This window comes from Callospermophilus lateralis, chromosome 5 (genome assembly GCF_048772815.1).
Source record: "Callospermophilus lateralis isolate mCalLat2 chromosome 5, mCalLat2.hap1, whole genome shotgun sequence".
In the NCBI taxonomy this organism is placed as follows: Eukaryota; Metazoa; Chordata; class Mammalia; order Rodentia; family Sciuridae; genus Callospermophilus; species Callospermophilus lateralis.
In genome coordinates this window covers 114,734,621-114,753,406 of record NC_135309.1, presented here as the reverse complement: position 1 = coordinate 114,753,406, position 18,786 = coordinate 114,734,621, and the positions used below count along the sequence as shown (strand labels likewise).

The window sequence follows — 18,786 nt, the reverse complement described above, 5'->3', positions numbered from 1 at the left end:
TACTTCTCTAAAAGGCAAACCTTATTATTATCTCTCACCTGATTAAAACCTTGAAATGGCTCTCCTGTCCCAGTCCTGGCTTTCAGAATAAGAAAAGGCTGGAGATTTAGCTGGGAATGTAGCTCAGTGCTAGACTGCTTGCCTAGCATGTGTGATGTCCTGGGTTCAGTCCCCAGCACTGCAAGAAAATAAAAACAAACCAAAATCAGAAAACAAGGATAAATGATTCAGTGATTCCTAAAGCTTCTCATTTGCTAACCCCTACTTACCTTTTCAGCCTTCTGTCTCCTACACCCTTTGCCCTTTGGATCATTCCTACACAGTGTTCAGATCTTATTCATTGCTCCTTCTAGAAAATCTTCCTTAACACCGTCTCCCCATCCCAAGGCCAGAATGGATTCCTGCTGTGAACTTTCAGAGTTCCCTCTACTCACCCCATCATAGCACTTATCTCAAAAGAGCATATTTATCCATTTGTCTCTTCTGCTGAATTAAAGTAGCAGCGTCTCAGTCAGTTTGTCATTTTATCTTCAGTGCTTGTCACAGTGACGACGTATAGTACATATTCAGAAATAGTCTTTGGGCAAATGACCTTTAAAAAGTTACTTAGCTTCTCTGAGTCTCAACTGCCTCATCTGTTAGAAAGGGAATAATGCTCTTCTTACCCCCATAAAGTTGTTTTTACGTCTTACAAGATAGGAGGAATGAAGTTTAGTATGGTAATTAAGAGTGTGGGTTCCAGATCTGTAATGCCCGGTTTTAATCCTAGCTCCCACCCTACCACTCACTAGCCGTGTGGTCTTAGGTTGACGACTCTTTTAATTTTCTCTTCAGTAAAACAAGAATAACTACAGTATAAAACTCATGAGGCTGTTGAAGGACTGAGTGACTGAGTAGGACCTACCTGAAAAGCATTTCAAACAGTACCTAAATATACACTTATATTTTTATTTGTGTATTTATAAGCTCTGAAGTAAGCGGGGATTGCAGGGGTAATGGAGAGAAAGGGGGTAGTGAGAAAGATAAACAGCACCAATATTATTATTGTTGTTTAATGTTAATATTATAGTGTTTTAAAGTATCATTATTCTTAATAATAGATTTTTCTTTTATAATTAATAGCTATACCAGAGATTATTTTCCACAAATAAATTCAAATTATTATTAATGTAAATTAATAATTAATTACATAAATAATGTAAATTCAAATAATTATGTAAAATTTTGAGAAAAATTTGGTATTCAGTATAAAAAACAGAATTTCTCAAATGATTACTTGCTAAACCTGCAGAATTTTTTTGCATCTATATACATAGTAGGTAGAAATTAGCAAAGGTAAGACTTAGCTTAATTTATAGAGGACAGTTATCATGTCCTTAATACCTAATTTTATTTTTCTATGATTTCATTGCATAAGCAATTCAGTGTTTGGACAGTGTGAATTCCATTAAAACTATAATTATGCAAAAATAAAAACACCAGAGCATTTAGCTTTGTGCACATATGTTCATCTCAGAGAATGTGATCTGTTTTCTAAAAAATGTCTCTGATTTAACTTTAATTTTATAGTACACATTTGAAATAACTTATCTTTGTTCTTTTTCTGATTCTTTTTAGAGTTGGTGGTTCCAGGATTTTACTCAGAATGACATTAGGAAGAGAAGTGACGTCTTCCCTTCAGACAGTGTCTTCCTATACTGCAGCTGGCAGAAATGTTTTAAGATGGGATCTTTCACCAGAGCAAATTAAAACAAGAACTGAGGAACTCATTGTACAGACCAAACAGGTGTATGATGCTGTTGGAATGCTCAACGTGGAAGAAGTAACTTATGAGAACTGTTTACAGGTGCTGGCGGACGTAGAAGTGAAGTACATAGGTGGGTAGGATGAACAAACATATCTGTATTTCCTTTTTGTGTACATCTAAAACCATTTTATGCTTTCAGTTTTGGCAGTCAGATTTCTAGTTTTATGAGAGATTGGTTGTATATAATGGTTGGTTGCTTAGAATTAAATTGCCTAAGAAAATATACAAAACGCAAAATAAATAAAATTTTAAAATTAAAAAAAACAAACAAAAATTAAATTGCCTAAGATTTATACATTTTATTATGTTGGCAAAAATGCTATAAACTGTGCACTCTTATTACACTGTTTTCTGGACACCATTTTGACAATAAATATCAAAACTTTTAAGTTCCATACCTTAAGCCAGCTGTGGTAGAATATGCTTATAATCTGAGCAACTTGAGTGGCTGAGGCAAGGAGGATTGTAAGCTTAAGGCCAGCCTTAGCAATTTAGCAAGACCCTGTCTCAAAATAAAAAATATAAACGACTGGGAATGTAGCTCAGTGGTAAAGTTCCCATAGGTTCAATTCTCAGTACCAAAACAAAGGAAAAGAAAGAAAGAAAAAGAATTTTATACTCTAGCCCAGCAGTGCCACAACTAGGAATTATTTTCTAAGAAAATAAACAAATACAGACAAAATTTTTGTATAAATTAATGTATAAATAGGCACTTTTATAGCAAAAGCTCAAAAAACCTCAAAGTGTCAACCAATAGAATTGTGGGTTTATAATCAGAATTTGTTGGCTATATAAATTATAACCCATCCATCCTCTATAACTTTCTGTAGAAATTACAATTACAGTTAGAAGCAGTGTTTAAAGACAGGAGAAAAGCACACAGAAGGAAAATTAAAAGAGAAATAAGCAAAATTTAATGATAGTTTTATTAGTGAGCATTGTCCAGAGAAAAAGAACCAATAGGATGTATGTTCCTGTGTGTATTTGTAGGGTGTGTGTACGTGTGTGTTTGTGTATGTGTGTATAGAAAGAGAGATTATTATAGGGAATTGACTCAACATGACTTGGGAGGGTGGCAAGTCTGAAACTTGGAGAATAAACCAGCAAGCCCAAGGCCTAGGAGAGCCAGTTGTGCAGATGAAATCTGAGGCAGTCTGCTGAAGAGTTCTCCCTTGCTAGAGAAGTCAACCTTTTTGTTCTGTTCAGGCCCTCAACAGAATGAACAAGATTCCCCACATTCTGGAGGGCAGTCTACTTTCAACTTCACCAATTAAATGTTTGTCTCATCAAAAGTCACATCATCAAATAACACATAAAATCAATCCCTGATGCCAAAAAATAAAGTCAAATAACTATCACAGTGATTAATGTTTTGGGTGAGAGATTTACTGTTGATTTTAGCATTCTTCTTTATGCATTTCTTTATTTTTTCTCTGCACTGAACATATATTATTTTAATAATGTATTGAAAGCCTTTAGGCTATAAGGAATGAAGGTGCACTTTGGTTACTTTTAAGAATTGGACATTTTGTAGGATAATGTGAAACAACTTGACTGTCTATTGAGGAGTCATAAGAGAATATAAAACAGCTGCAGATGTGGATATCATAAAGATTCAGAATCCAGCACAGTCCTAGTGACCTCATTATTTCTTTGCACCTACTAACTCTTCATCACCTAGAGTTCTCTACCCTGTATCCCACTCTAGTAAGGTCTTGGCTATTTTCTCTTATCTTGTATTTGTTTTCATATCTACCACCACTACCAACTGTTCCACTCTCAGTAATGGCCACTACATCTTATAAGTCTTGAGTTTAAACTTCTGAATGAAAGGATCTGCTTGGTCTTCTTAGTCAAAGTCAAAGGGATGGAGTTGATCCCTATTCAGCAGAGCTTTTCCAGCAGGTAATTTCATGTGTATCTTCTGCCTTTATGTGGTTTGTCCTTGTCATTGGTCCAGGTGCCTACTACAGTCTTCAATCATTTGTAGCCAGGATGGTGTGCCTGCCTAGTAATGCATTTGACTGGTATAAAACCAACAGAGAAAACAAAAAGTCTTGTGGATTAATTATCAGAATTTTTCAGTTTGAGGGTAGACTTTTTTTAAAAAACAACTTTTTCTTGTCCATGTATTTTCTGAGAGTTCATTAATCTCACAGTAGCCATTAAAATCTCATTAGTCTAGTGCCAGGGACTGGGCATCTGCATTGTTTATAGTCTGGCAAGGAGAACATAAGTCTTATTCCAGGTCTTTGTGACAAAGGAAGGAAGGAAATGGTTTTCAGCTTTATTGTTTGTTTAAGAATATGTTTCTGGTTTTAGGTTCCTACATTTTATGTTACTCAATTAAGTTCTTGGACAATTTTGATTCCTTCTTAATATCTTTTTGAGCTAATTTTTAAAAGCAAACCAAAGTGGCAACTATTTAGTGAACTGTATCACTTAAACCAATGCTGTCTGTTTTAAAAGTTAAGTCTTCTGTTCCATTTTTCCTTAGCCAACAGATATAAAATTGCATATTAAACCAAACCCTAAAATATGATTGCATAGTTGTATAGTTTGATATTTTTTTAAATATACACTATGGATTTATTCTGATATTTCTGGCAGTTATTTTTTAACAGCTTTATTTGTAACAGTGTTATAAGAGGACGGGATATGATTGAAGCAGCTTGTTTGTACTATTTCTTGGTAGTGTGGTGGTACATGCCTGTTATCCCAGCTGCTTGAGAGGATGAGAGAGGAGGATTGTGAGTTCAAAGCTGGCCTTAGCCACTTAGCAAGATCCTAAGAAACTCAGTGAGACTCCATCTCTAAATAAAATACAAAACAGGGCAGGGGAAGTGGCTCAGTGGTTGAGTGCCCCTGGGTTCAATCCCCAGTACCAAAAAAAAAAAAAAAAAAGAATAAAATAAAATTTCACAGTTTGATTTTTAAAAATATATACTGTGGATTTATTCGATATTTCTGGCAGGTATTTTTAACAGCTTTATTTTAACAGTGTTCTAAGAAGACAGATACGAGTGAGGCACCTTGTTTGTACTATTTCTTTGTGTGTAAAGGATAGCTCTACTATCTATATCACATGTGTAAATTTTACCTCTTCATAGCATCTGCAAATTAGTGAAGATAATCAAAATGTGTTCATTTTCACAGCATAGCCACAAACATCACTATAACCTACTCAGTTTTGTTCTATAGTATTGATTATTTTATTCATAATCAGTTTTTCCCAGTTAAAGTCAAAATGTAAATATATAATAAACCCAGCAACCAATTTTAACATGCTAACTGCCCCACGAAACTATCATTGTTTAATAGGAACATCTCCCAGTATCTAGCTGCGTACTTGATGGTTTTCAGCCTTGTCGTCTGTTTAGATTTCAGAGAATTCTCTAAAATTATAAGAGTATTTTAATATTTATATGCTGTGTACATTTGGCATAAGGTTCATAACTTTAATTAGATTCTCTAAGAAGACTATAGTAAAGAAAAAAAAAGTGGTAAGTTCTATTTTGAGAAAACCACATCCTGCTAAATTGATCTGCTTGTTTCTTGAACATGCTTTGTCTCTACCAGACCCCAGGTTGCAGTCTCTACTTTTCCAACCCTGAGCCGGTCCTCCTCCAAGGTCCAGCCTTCTCTGTAGCATATTACCTAGTGCCCAGCCTTCAAGAGCTGCTGCCTCTGATTTAGTATCCATTCCTTTGACAACCAGTAGGTTCTTTCCTCTATTGTTCTCTTTTTATGTATCCTGTTCCCTCTTCCCAAGGAGGGAACGTAAGATGCCTCAGCATAGGAAACATGGCTTTATCTTGATACATTTCCAGTTAATAAATTATACCCTAAAAATATTTTGATAAGTGCACAGTGCGTCTTCCTGTTCATGTTGATGCCAAGTGGAACAGCCAAGTCCTGCATTAGTTGTTTCTTGACAGCCTTAGAAATCTTTGCAGAAACTATAAAATGAAAGACTTACATCAGCATAATCATTCATCTAGGCAGGAGGTATTTGGCTTTAATATTGATTTGGCAGGTCCAGTGTATTCATAGTGTTTTTTCTCTATCAACAGTGGAAAGAACCATGCTAGACTTCCCTCAGCATGTGTCCTCTGACAAAGAAGTACGGGCAGCAAGTACTGAAGCTGACAAAAGACTTTCTCGTTTTGATATTGAGATGAGTATGAGAGAAGATATATTTAAGAGAATTGTTCATTTACAGGTAAATGGTGTTATAAATTCCTTTAAAGAGGGAGAAAACCAACAACAAAAAAATTAAGAACCTGGGGGCTGGAGATGTAGCTCAGTAGTAAAATAAGAGCCTCGCACACGTGAGGGCCTGAGTTCAATCCCGCCCACCACCAAAAACAAAAAATTAAGAAAGTAAGAACCTTTGACCCAGGATACATAGTGTTTGAATTTTCCTTGATTTTGTTTCCAGTGATTATAATAATGGTCATTACATAGTAATATGTATTGTTATATCATATAGGTTTATATTGAATTGCTAATTCCATTGACTTAAGAATTAGAGGCCAAGGGTAGAAGTTTGCACAGCTATAAGTCTAAGGCTTTTTAATCATTATGAACTTGATAGTTCTACGTAAAAACCCCTTTGAATTTTCAAATACTGTATTTCAGAATTTCTCCCTAGAATCTCCATTTTCCTTCAATTAACCTTCCTTTTTTTTTTTTTTTTTTTTGGTACCAGGGAATAAATCCAGAGGTGCTTAACCAGTGAACCACATTCCCAGCCCATTTTTTAATTTTTATTTTTATTTTTTATTGATTTTTTAAATAAATGACAGCAGAATGCATTACAATTCTTATTACACATGTAGAACACAATTTTTCATATCTCTGGTTTTATATAAAGTATATTCATACCAATTTGTGTCTTCATACATGTACTTTGGATAATGATGTCCATCACATTTCACTATCCTTGCTAACCCCCTGCCCCCTCTCTAACCCCCTCCTACCCCTCTGCCCTATCTAGAGTTCATCTATTCCTCCCATGCTCCCCTCCCTACCGCACTATGAGTCAGTCACCTTATATCAAAGAAAACATTAGGCATTTGTTTTTTGGGGATTGGCTAACTTCACTTAGCATTATCTTCTCCAATGCCATCCATTTCCCTGCAAATGCCATGATTTTATTTTCTTTTCTTGCTGAGGCAGGGTCTTGCTAAGTTGCTTGGATCAATTTAACTACCATATCATGACTTCTGTATTCTCATTTGGAATAATTTTTTTGTTACTATTCCACCTTCTCTGAGTCTTATGAATATTAGATATGGAAGCCTGTTACTTTAGATTTCCTTGTCATACTTTTAAATTTTGTGTATATTTGGAACTGATCCCACTGAATTTGGGGATAAATGCTACATATAGAGTAGACTAGCACACCCTAGTGACCTGATAGACACCAGTGTGCTCATCAAGGGGTGGGCTGGTTCATTTCAGGACTTTATTGTAATGATTTAAAGCAGTTTCAAATTTGGTTCCATAATTTCTCCTCTTTCCAACAGAGCAATTGCTCTCTTACATGTGGATTATTGGGTGAACATTCTCAGAATGTTCTTAGAATCCTCTAAAGTTTCTGTGAAAGCTATATCAGAATAATAAGTATTAACTATTGTGTTTCCTTTTTCAGCGAAAGTTATTACTTGAATTTATTTACTTTAAAACACCTTCCTTAACAGGCAATTATTTAGGCGATATTTTTTATAATGTAGAATAATCAGTATCAGGTTTCTGCTAGGGTTGGATACTTTAATAAGCAGTAAGTCTCATCCCATTTGTACCTAAAGGACACTTAGATACAATCCAAATAAGCTGTTTCTTTTTCTGTGCTAATAATGTAAGCAAAATAAGATAACCATGATATACTATACAAAGCCTTCATTAAGCTGGATAAGTCAGATCTTAAATTAATATGAAGTCAGCAACTTCAGGCATGTTCTACTATAATAATACTGAGTTCCCAAGATACCACCAAAACAGATAATAATCAAATATAATCTTATCCAAATTGGATAATTATGAGTGATGGCCTTTATATTCTCCTAGTTTTATTTCATTTCCAAATAATCTAATTTTCTTTCTAGCACTATGTTCTTCACTTAGGGTTAATAAACAGAAATGTGAAATTGCATTTCACAGTTCTTTGTACAAATCTTGCCCAGTGAACATTCCCGTCATCCACTGATACATGTTACCCCAAAACTTAGCAGCCAGAAATAGGAGCAGTCATTTTATTTTCTCTGAGAATTTCTGTGGATCAGAAATTCAGGAAGGAGTCATTTGAGCAGTTCTGCTTTGGGGTCACATATGTAGTTTCCAATATTGATGGCTAGTTTTTTTTTTTTTTTTAATATTTATTTTTTAGTTCTTGGCGGACACAACATCTTTGTTTTTATGTGGTGCTGAGGATCGAACCCAGGCCGCACGCATGCCAGGCGAGCGAGCTACCGCTTGAGCCACATCCCCAGCCCCTGATGGCTAGTTTTGAAGTGGACAGGAAGGAGCTGATCAAGGATCTTTTTCTTTGTGTAGTCTCTGGGTAGCTTGATCAGCTGGGACTGTTGTAACAAAGTACCATAGACTGAGTGACTTAAACAACAGAAATTAGTTTTTTCACAGTTTTAAAGGCCAGAAGTTTTGAGATAAGAAATGCCAGATAATCAGGTTTTTATGAGAACTCTCTGACTGCCCCTTTCCACTGTGTGCTCACAGCCTTTCCTCAGTACATGCTTGGGGTGTGGGGATGAGTATCTGCTCCTCTTGTGATAATTTCACCAGTCTTTTCAAATTAGAACCCACCCTTTGACCTCATTTAACCTAAATTACTTCCCAAAAGCCCATCTCCAAAGAGAGTCCCTGGGGGTTAGGGCTTCAACAAATTAATTTTGAAAGGACAAAGTTCAGTCCATTACATGGGGACATACTCAAGTAATCTCGTTATGTGGGTTAATTGGGCTTCCTTCCACATGACTGCATTAGGGTAGAAGGACTTCTGTACTGGAGAATCAGGGCCCCAACACCAGTGTTCCAGGAAACCACATAGGAACTGCTTTGACCTGTCTTTGGAGTTACATAGCTTCACTTCTGCCATATACTGCATGTTATATTAGATGATGCTATAGTTTGGATCTTGAATGTCCTCCAAAGTCTCATATGTTGAAAGCTTCGTCCCCAGCCTGTGGCAATATTGAGAAGTAGTAGAGCCTTTAAGAAATGGGGCCTCATGGAATGAAGTTAGGTCATTGGGGGCATGCCCTTGAATGGAATATTAGTATCGTAGTCCCTTCCGTTCTCCCTCTTTACCTCCCAGACACCATGGGGTGAATAGATTTACTGCACTCTTCACCATGATAAACTGCTTTGCCACAGGCCCAGAAAAACAATAGAACCAAGCAACCATGGACTGAAACCTCTGAAACTACAGGTCAGAATAAATTTTACCTACTCATAAGCTGATTAAATTTTGACATAGCAATGGAAAGCTAGCACAGAAGACCAGTCACTGTGATGTGCCCAGATTTAAGGGATACTACATCACAGTCTGGGGAGTATCAATTAATTTGTAGTCATGATTTAAAACTTTCAAAATAAGTAACTTGTTGACTCAGTGGATATAAGAAATCATAGTGGAACACAAGACTTAGCAGTGTGCTGTGGTCTTCCTCCCCTCCCCACCAGTGCGTGACTAAGTAATACTACCTCACATCTGTATAGCAATAGAGCTATCTAATTTCACCTTTATACCCAATTCTGTTTGATTCTATTTTGAACCTCCAGCAGAAAGCCTGATACAAAGGATGGATTTAATAAATGTTCATAGAATGAAAGTAAGAAACAAGATGGTGGCAGGTTTGGAAAACAGGCCTTCAGTAATTGGGGCTGGAACATGAGCTCTTGGATCTCTTCCTTATGATAAAGTGAAAAAGAATTCCTAATGCATTAAGATCTTAGAATTCTAAGCCAGGCAAGGTAGTGCATGACTGTAGTCCCAGCAGTTTGGGAGGCTGAGGCAGGAGGAGTGCCAGCTCAAAGCTAGCCTCAGCAAAAGCGAGGTGCTAAGCAACTCAGTGGGACCCTGCCTCTAACTAAAATACAAAATAGAGCTGAGGATGGGCTCAGTGGTCAAGTGCTCCTTAGTTCAACCCTGGTTACTCACCGTCCCTCCCTCCCCAAAAAAGATCTTAGAATTCTAAAGTTTAAAGCTTTTAGAAGTTTATATAGGATTTTTTCATGATATTTGGGCAGGAATGTATTTCTTAAATAAGACACGAAAAGTACTGTGACATACAAGACTAATATGCTTGATTACCTTAAAATAAAGAACTTCTGATCATAACATGAAAAGACAAATACTGAAAAAAGAAATATTGTGAAACATTTCACTAGTAAATCATTCTACAATATATAAAGAACTACTATAATTAGAAACAGAGACATCCCAGTAGAAAGATGGACAGATGACATGAAGAGATAATTCAGGAGAAGCACAAATGGCAATTAAACGTGTGAAAAGATGTTCAACCTGATTAATAATCAGGGAAATGCAAATTACCTCAATAAGTTACTATTTTTCACTCACGAAATTGGCAAAAATTAAGAAGTATGACAATGCCAAAGTGTTTTGTGGATGTTGATCGGTGGGAATGTTCATTCGCTGCTAGTACAAATGTAATTAGTTAAAAATTGCAATAACTAATTTGGAGAAAACCTTAGTATTATAAAGCTGATCTTAAATTCTCTACAACCTATTGTAATCTCCCCACCTCTGCCTCAGTATTTACCTAGAAGTACTTTTGTGTGTATTTCTTGGGGGCCGCCATAAACAGGAGCTGAGCTCATAGGAGCTGAGCATTGAGCAATGGATGTGTAAAACTGGCTTCAAAGCAGGCGGACCTCACCTTTGCTTAGCAAAGAATTACAGCTCTGGGAGTGGGCATTCCTGGGCTACACCCTGCTGAAAACCAATACCTTGCCTCATTTGGGTAGAACTTTCTCAAGTGTCTTCCCCTCAATAAATAGGGTCTCAAGTGTGCTTTCTCTCTCTTTTCCAATGGACCTTTAAGGTTGAGAGCCATTCCTGATTCCTGCAAGCAAAACGTATTTCTGTGTGTTGTGTGCTTTCTTTGCTGTTTTCTTAGTTACTGATGTAGTCAGCTCTTGTGAAGCCAGCTCAGGTCGCCAGTTCATAGATGAAATTAGACAAATGTTCATAGCAACATTATAACAGTAAAACACTGAAATATCCCAGATTTCCATCAGCAGCAAAATGGATCAATCAAATGTGGTACATGGGGGCTGGGGCCATAGCTCAGTGGTAGAGCGCTTGCCTCGCAGGTGTGGCTCTGGGTTGGTACATTTATGCAGTGGAATATTTTATAGCATTGAAATTAAGAAACTAGCAACCATGGAACAATAAATATGTCTCAATCTCAGTAACAATGAAAGAAAAAATTGCAATGTGCTGCATGTAGTTTGCATATATGTGTATATACATATATACACATATATATGTGTGTGTGTATATATTTTTAAGAGCATCATAGTCATATATAGTAGTGGGGTACATTTCATTCCCTGTTCCCCCTTCTTTCCATCCCTTCCTCTCCCCATATTTTTCTTCCTCTATTCTCTGATTTTTATTTTGCTCATTTATTTATTTTTTGATTATATACATAAAGAAATTCCTTTGGTACATTTATATATGCATATAACATATATAAACATTATATGCATATATAAATGTTCAATTCATTCCGTATATCCTCCCCTTTCCCATCCTTCCTCCCTCCCTGATTCTCCTTCTTCTACTCCACCAGCATGATGTCATTTTATAAAGCTCAAAACTAAACAATATATAGATAAGTGGTAAAACAGGAAAATTGTTTATCATAAAGTTCAGGACATTTATCTTTTTTAGATTCCCAGTTGTATTAGTAAATGCAACAACATTGTTAATATCCTGTATCTTAAGGGAAGTATGGATTTAATTTGTTCTTATACCTTCCATATACATAGGTTTATTCATTTGTGAATATCAAATGTTTCATTACAATTAACATACTAAATGAATATGTAATTCCACCAAAAGAAAAAGAAAAAAAAAGGATTTCTTTATCCTATTAGCTTGAAAATGGCCAAATGTCAAACCAGCAGTTATGGCCATAGGTCTTAGTATTTTTCCAGATCTCAAAAAGATTTTTCAATCATTAAGTTAAAAAAAAAAAAAGCAAAAAGCAAAGAAGGTTTCATACATGGAATTTCTACCTATATTAGTGAGAAAATGTACATGTCTTCAGATAAAACAATCCAGGCATATTTTATTACTACTAAATAATAAATGCATAAGAAGAATTCTTTGGTAAAATAAAGGCTGAATTATGCAAGCAAAATAGAATGACTTTTGTAATCTTGTTTATATTTTTTCAGAGTTGTGGACCAACTAGAGATTTAAAGGGGGAAGTTTTAATGTTAGTGCTGATGAATAGGTCATGGGATTAAGTATAGATGCTTGCTTTCTTTGTTTTATTGTTTTGTTTTGTTTTTGTGGTGTTGGGGATTAAACCCAGGGCCTCTGGCATTCTGAGCAGCTGTGCTGCCACTAAACTATGCCCCCAGGCCAACTTGGGGCATGAATGTGATCTCTCCTACTCCACCAACTCTGGAGGGCCAGAGTCCCAAATTAAAACACAAGAGCCAGTACCTTAAAACTATGTCCAAAAAAATGAAAAACTGTCTAAAATTTATTTATAATTTAATTCCTTTTATCTACCATGCTTTTCTTGTTCTTTATTTTTTCTTCCATGTTTTTTTGTTGGTACATTGTAGTTGAACATTACTGATGGGATTAGTTGTTACATATTCACACATGCACACAGTATGACAATATAATTTGGCCAATATCACTCCCCAGCACTTTCCTCTTTCCTCCTCACCTACTTTCTTGGTTTTGAAATATGTAAGTGTAGTCATTCTTCATAATCAATATACTAAAACTTGTAATTTTGTCAGGCCTTTAAAAGCCGAGGGATCCAGATGTAAGCATCAACCACCATGGGCTTCTCCATTGGCCCAGTTCCCCCATTTTTGTGCCTCAATTTTGTCTACATACTTAATATCTTTTTTTTTTTTCTTACCCTACATGATATTAACATCATCTCCTAAATCTTTTTTACCCCTTCATATGATGTAAAGCATCTCAAGAATATTAGGCGTGGTGGTCCATACCTGTAATTCCAACGGCTCAAGAGACTGAGGCAGGAGGATTGCGAGTTCAAAGCCAGCCTCAGCAAAAGCAAGGCACTAAACATTCAGTGAGACCCTCTCTCTAAATAAAGTACAAAACAGGGCTGGGGATGTGGCTCAGTGATCAAGCGCCCTGAGTTCAATCCCCAACACACACACACACACACAAAGAATATTTGGCTTTATTTCCCTAGTGTCTGACATCAATAGGAGCTTAGTAAATGTATGTTAGTGCTAGTTGAATAAAATCCAACTAGCCCCCAATAAAATGTGTCTTCTTGCAGTGTGGTGTCCTACATCAGTGTCCTCAAACTATAGCTGTCATGCAAGCCATGAATCCTGGATGGCATATTGAGTCAGTAGTCAGGAGGAGGATCTTTTTCTGCATCCCTCTAGTCCAGGAATGCAGTGGTAGGATAAAAATCTAACAATAAATATCATGGATTGGGGTGGGGGGTGGACAGAAGAAAAAGGAAACTGAACTGCAAATAAAACAAGTAAACAATTTATTTCCCTATTTTATCTTTTGAAATAGGCTCCAATAGCCCATTCCAATATCTTTATATTTCCTTAGCCATTTTAAAGTTTGTGAATTCATTTTTAAATGATAATCAGAGGCAGGTGCAGTCTCAATCTTCAGAGTTCCATCAACAACTTTATAATTTCTACTTTGCATTCAAAGTAAGCACAGTATGAAAAATCCCACCAAAATAATGTCTTTACCTGTGTATATTAGAAACTGGAAATATGAAGATCTTGCAAAAAAAAAAAGAGTGGGGGAGGAACAATGTCAGGGAGACAAAGGTAGGAAGGTTTGGGGGAAAATGAAGGAAATTCTCATTTTTTTCTTATGAAGTTTTAACAAGTGATAAAGCTTCAAGGATGGTCATGGATTCCTGTGACACACTGGGAAAAGCAGTAAACTGAGAATTTAAACAATTTACTTTCTTCAATTTTTACCATTAGAAAGCTGTGTGATCTTGGGAAGATCATTTAACCTCAATTTCTTGCCTATAAAATGAGCATATAAGCATACCTGTGAGGTGGGGGACAGGCAGAACATATTAACACATTTACATAAAAGCTCTTTCTAACAGGAGGAAGTTAAAAGGAAAATAAATCTTGTCACCACAGAAGTTAAAATAAGGGTGTTTACTGTCAGATCGTTTAAATTTAAAAAGTATTGCAGAGAACTTTACCCTTACCTGGACAAACCTCCCCCATGAGCGTATGGCCCAGTTCAGATTCAAGGGGAAAAATCCTTGTTCAGGAAGGAAAGTATGACAGCAAAGCAGTCTGGAAGTGTTTTCAGTTCCCTCTTAAAAGATCCCTGGAGGGGGATTCTGACCTTGCCTGGAGATCATAAAGGAGAGTGTTATCATGATGGGCTCTGGAACAGGAATGTGCTTAAGAAGTGCATTTTAGAACTGCCTCACTCCTTCCAGAAACCTCCAGAGATTGCCTGAGACCTCAGTATGTCTAGCAAGCTGTGTCTGGTTATAATTGAGTCAGATTTTTGTTAAGCATTATTTCTGTGGTAAGTTGAATTTTTATTTGAGTATTTTAGTCAGTTGTATTTTTTAAATGTTTTGTAGTCGTTACTGAACCTTTATTTATTTATATGCATGCTGAGAATCAAACCCAGTGCCTCACACAGCTAGGCAAGGGCTCTACCACTGAGCCACAACCCCTAATTAGTCATATTTTAATTGGACCTAATTCATGGCTGATTTTTCTCAGAATATCCTTCTACCTGTTTGTACCTGAATCACCTGTTTTAAGTATAAGTAGTTTTACTTTTAATCCAGACAATGAATTTTGAGTATCCTAAGCATACTTCCAGGCTTCCTGAAATAGCTGCCTCACTACCTGTAGATAGGCCAGTTTAGTCCTACTCACTGTGAGGGCCCCTCATGATCAAGCACAGTTGTGGAGTTGGAAGTCTGCTTATGTCAACTAGTGAGGCTTTGTGATGAGCCTTTGTCCCAAGCTCAGAGTGAAATGTGGCCCAGGAGCCCAAATGCCTATGTAGGTGTCCAGCTGCATGCCTCAGCTTCTCACAGGCTGACCCTCTGCTCTCCATCTCTACCTACTCACCTGGGTCCTTAACAACCTGCCTAGCTCTTGCCAGGCCCTTCTCACTGGGGATTCCTCCTCCTCCACACATATTGCTACCACCTGGATTCTCCCAGCTGTACAACTTACAGCATTGTACCGTCTGGAGACTCCTGTTGCCATGCCTCACACTTGAGAACAGACTTCCTGACGCTATTATAGCCAGCCCAGATGAATCCAAGTTAATCACATCCGCATGAACACTGTGATTTGAACTGCTGGCCATCCCTGAGGGAGCCAGCCCATAACCCAGTATCTCCCTGGACATTCTGGGTTTCTTCCCATTGCGGACACTTGCTGCTAGGATTTCAGTAGATGCCAGTACTACCTAGGGAGGGTTCCAACTTCAATCATGCCAGCATGCTCACAAATTCTAAAGGGACACAAAAGGAGGTTATTATGAAAAAAAGAAGCCTTAACTATTCTTTGCCTCCACTGAGGGTAAACTCAGAGGAAACTTTGAGTAATGTATGTGCTTTAGTACTGTGACATAAATTATTTATTAGTGGACAAAGTGAAATACAGTTTGCTCTCTCAAATAGTACCCTCAGTTAAAATACAATGGTATTCACCTGCTGCAACAAAATGTTTAAAAAACTATGTAATTATTGCAGCAGGACCCTAGCATCAGCAATCTAAAATGCAGCCTCTAAAGCTAAATGCAGTCTTTTTAAAGACTAATTAGCTGGAAAATTAGGAATGCTCAAGGATGAACAGTCCAGGTCTTTCATGGAGAGAGTATCCAGCCAATGGGAAGTCGGTAAAGCTCCAGTGACAGAAGGTACTCTTTGGCTGTCAACCAGACTGAATCCATTACACCTGCTGAATCTGTCTGGAGTCCATTTCCTACTAGGGACCACTAACTGACCAGTCATCCAGATGCGCCATGAGTGTTCTGCCACCTATTTTGGAGAAACATGATCTTTTTATTACCTGTCTGTAGCTGGGGGAATTTTCCATTCTCCTCCAGGGCCCTTTGTTCTTTGGGTGAGTGTTGTGTTGCTGCATAGAGATTTAAATTCACCAGCAGCTTTCCCCCTCTCTATGCAGTGCTGACTCATTTTCCCTAGACACTTGTTCATATGCAGCTTGCTGTGGTCCCATGATCTCTCTTGCCAAGTGACGGGAAAGCATTTGTGAGGTATTGGAAGCCTTTTACTGGGGTTTTATCCAGCTGTCCTTGTTTGGTATTTTGGCAAAAGAGTTCTACTCTGCATTTGTTCCATTTTTTCTATTCCTGCCTTTCAAGTAGAACCAGGTTAGCAAATGATAGAAAATTAAATCCAGATGATTTGTGATAAGAAGTGTTTTTTTAAAAAAAATAAGACTACTCAGTCATAAAGAATGCTCAGAATGAGATTATGCAAATACTTCTATTAACGAACCTTCCAATGGTAAGGGCACTCTTGATTCTGAGGCAATGCAACAAAATTCTGGTTAGCTTTATATTTATTTAATTTTTCTGTTTTAAATGAGCAGAAGCTATCTGAAGCATAAAAGAAATTATGTTTTTAAAAGAGCCTGCCTTATAATCACCTAGGTGCTTCACAGCTCAACAGAGATGATGAATAAATTTGCTTTGGCATCATAGTTTATAATTTACCCATGCACTTGCAACAGAAATGGTTGTCACACTTATTAATTTCAGGAAACTTGTGATTTGGAAAAGATAAAGCCTGAAGCCAGACGATACTTGGAAAAGTCAGTTAAAATGGGAAAAAGGAACGGACTCCATCTTCCAGAACAAGTACAAAATGTGAGTTTATGTTTCTTTTTCTTACTGGGGACAAAATGAATAAATAATATACTACAGAAATAAAGAAATAGGGAAGCAGTTGGAGTGTAATAAAATAACCCATAATACAGATGCATTTACAATGTGTTTGGTATTCTGTGTTTTAAATCCTATAACTCCTGTTAACCTCATGGTGACTGACAAACAACTAATAATTGTTTTTAAATTCTGTCCAGGTTTTATTTGTTTTATGTGTGTTGGGTTATTTCCCCTGATCTATTTTATATTGTTTGTTGGTTCAAGATCTTAATAGTTGGCTTATATGTTCTTTCTCTTGGACATACAGAGATAGAGCACTGGTAATAAACTCTTTATTGATGGAGAGTTTTAAAACCAGCACTTTGGAATGGAGCATACTATGATTGATATATGCTCCTTTTATAAAGAGAGATTAGCTGCTGGAAAGTGCTTCTCAAAATTTTATTTTGTCTAAGGCCAATCCTTCTAGGTTCAGAACTAAACTTGGCTGCAGAATTAACCTCATTCTTCTTAGACAGGAAATATAATTCATATTTATTTCTAGATCAGTCTTCTAGAGAGCAGACCCGGAAATAAGTTTGAAAGAAATCCAGCCCAAATGTCTCATGAGAGATATAAATAAAGGCACCACTGAGACATGTACCCTTCTGGCACCTCAATGCCCTTTGATCACCTTATGTCATCTTTATCCTCATTAGAGGAGAAAGGCACTTGATCTGCTTGTCTGACCCTTTGCCTTCCTGGCCAATCCTTCAGTTCTATAGTATGAAAACTATAAGAGTACAATGTGTTTAGTTGTAGCTAATAAAATCCCCTTTAAAAAAATAGATGATATTTAGTCATTTGTGTAACTGGAAGATGCAGAGGTAAATGGGCTTCATGGTTTATTTGAATCTAGATGACCAGTGGTGCCTCCTGATTTTTCTTACCTCTACTCTGTCTTCTTTAGTATTAGTGTTATCCAAAGGCTGACTTCCTTTTATTACTAAAGTAGCTGAAAACTCCCCCATCCAGATGGACATTGGGAACTTCCTATCAAACCTCCATTTGTGTCTTTGAGACCCACAGTGGATCTTGGACCTAATCCTCAATCCCCCATCAGACACTGATGCTTCTTATCAATACCACAGTTTGAGAACCAGTGTAATTTAAGTAAATTTCATTATCTAGCATTGTCAAAAGAATGGGACACATTAATAAAAATTTTTTGTTATAGATTGCTTATTGCTTCCTTGCATCTCCAACCTAATACTTTTCTGCAAATGTTAGTCAGAGGAATGCCGGGCTTGGGTTATTCGAACAAGTCACCACAAGGAAGATAGAGTAGTTTCTTCAGCTTTGTAGAGGATACACCCCTGGAACTTCAGATAGGATCAAAGGAGGAGTGGTGGAAGGGAAATTGGAAAGACAAAGTATCCTAAGAAAAGCAGTGAACAGTATGTGTTAAGGCAGTAGTCTCAAAGTTAAAGTGCACTGAAATTACTTGTGGGGCTTGTTGAAAGTCTGGTTATAGCACCCCACTCTCAAGAGTTGGCATTTCAGTAGGTTTAACGTAGGTTCTCAGGAAACTTCATTTCTAACAGGTTCCCAGTTGATGTAGCACTGTTAGAAGAATGGGACAGATTAATACAGTTTTCCTTGTGTTTTCCTGCTTATTGATCTCCCACCTAATACTTCTGATGCAAATGTTAAAGTTCATAAATCACTTTTGTTAGCAAATACTTTGTAAAACTAAGATATTACCTTTTTTCCAAAGCAACCTTAGAATTAATTACTTAGTACTTTTCTCTTGGTTTGCTTCAGCACCAGATCCAGATTACTA

General features: G+C 36.9%; 1 protein-coding gene across 2 annotated transcripts in view; it reads left to right on the top strand.

The window, feature by feature from the left end:
- Positions 1 to 18,786, top strand: part of Nln (neurolysin) — a 104,531-nt gene that overhangs the window by 41,061 nt on the left and 44,684 nt on the right. For both annotated transcript variants that reach the window (XM_076857205.1, XM_076857206.1), the window contains 3 exons: positions 1,618 to 1,877; positions 5,881 to 6,029; positions 16,839 to 16,946. In XM_076857205.1, the coding sequence (XP_076713320.1) occupies positions 1,618 to 1,877; positions 5,881 to 6,029; positions 16,839 to 16,946 (517 nt within the window). The remainder of the gene's footprint in view (positions 1 to 1,617; positions 1,878 to 5,880; positions 6,030 to 16,838; positions 16,947 to 18,786) is intronic.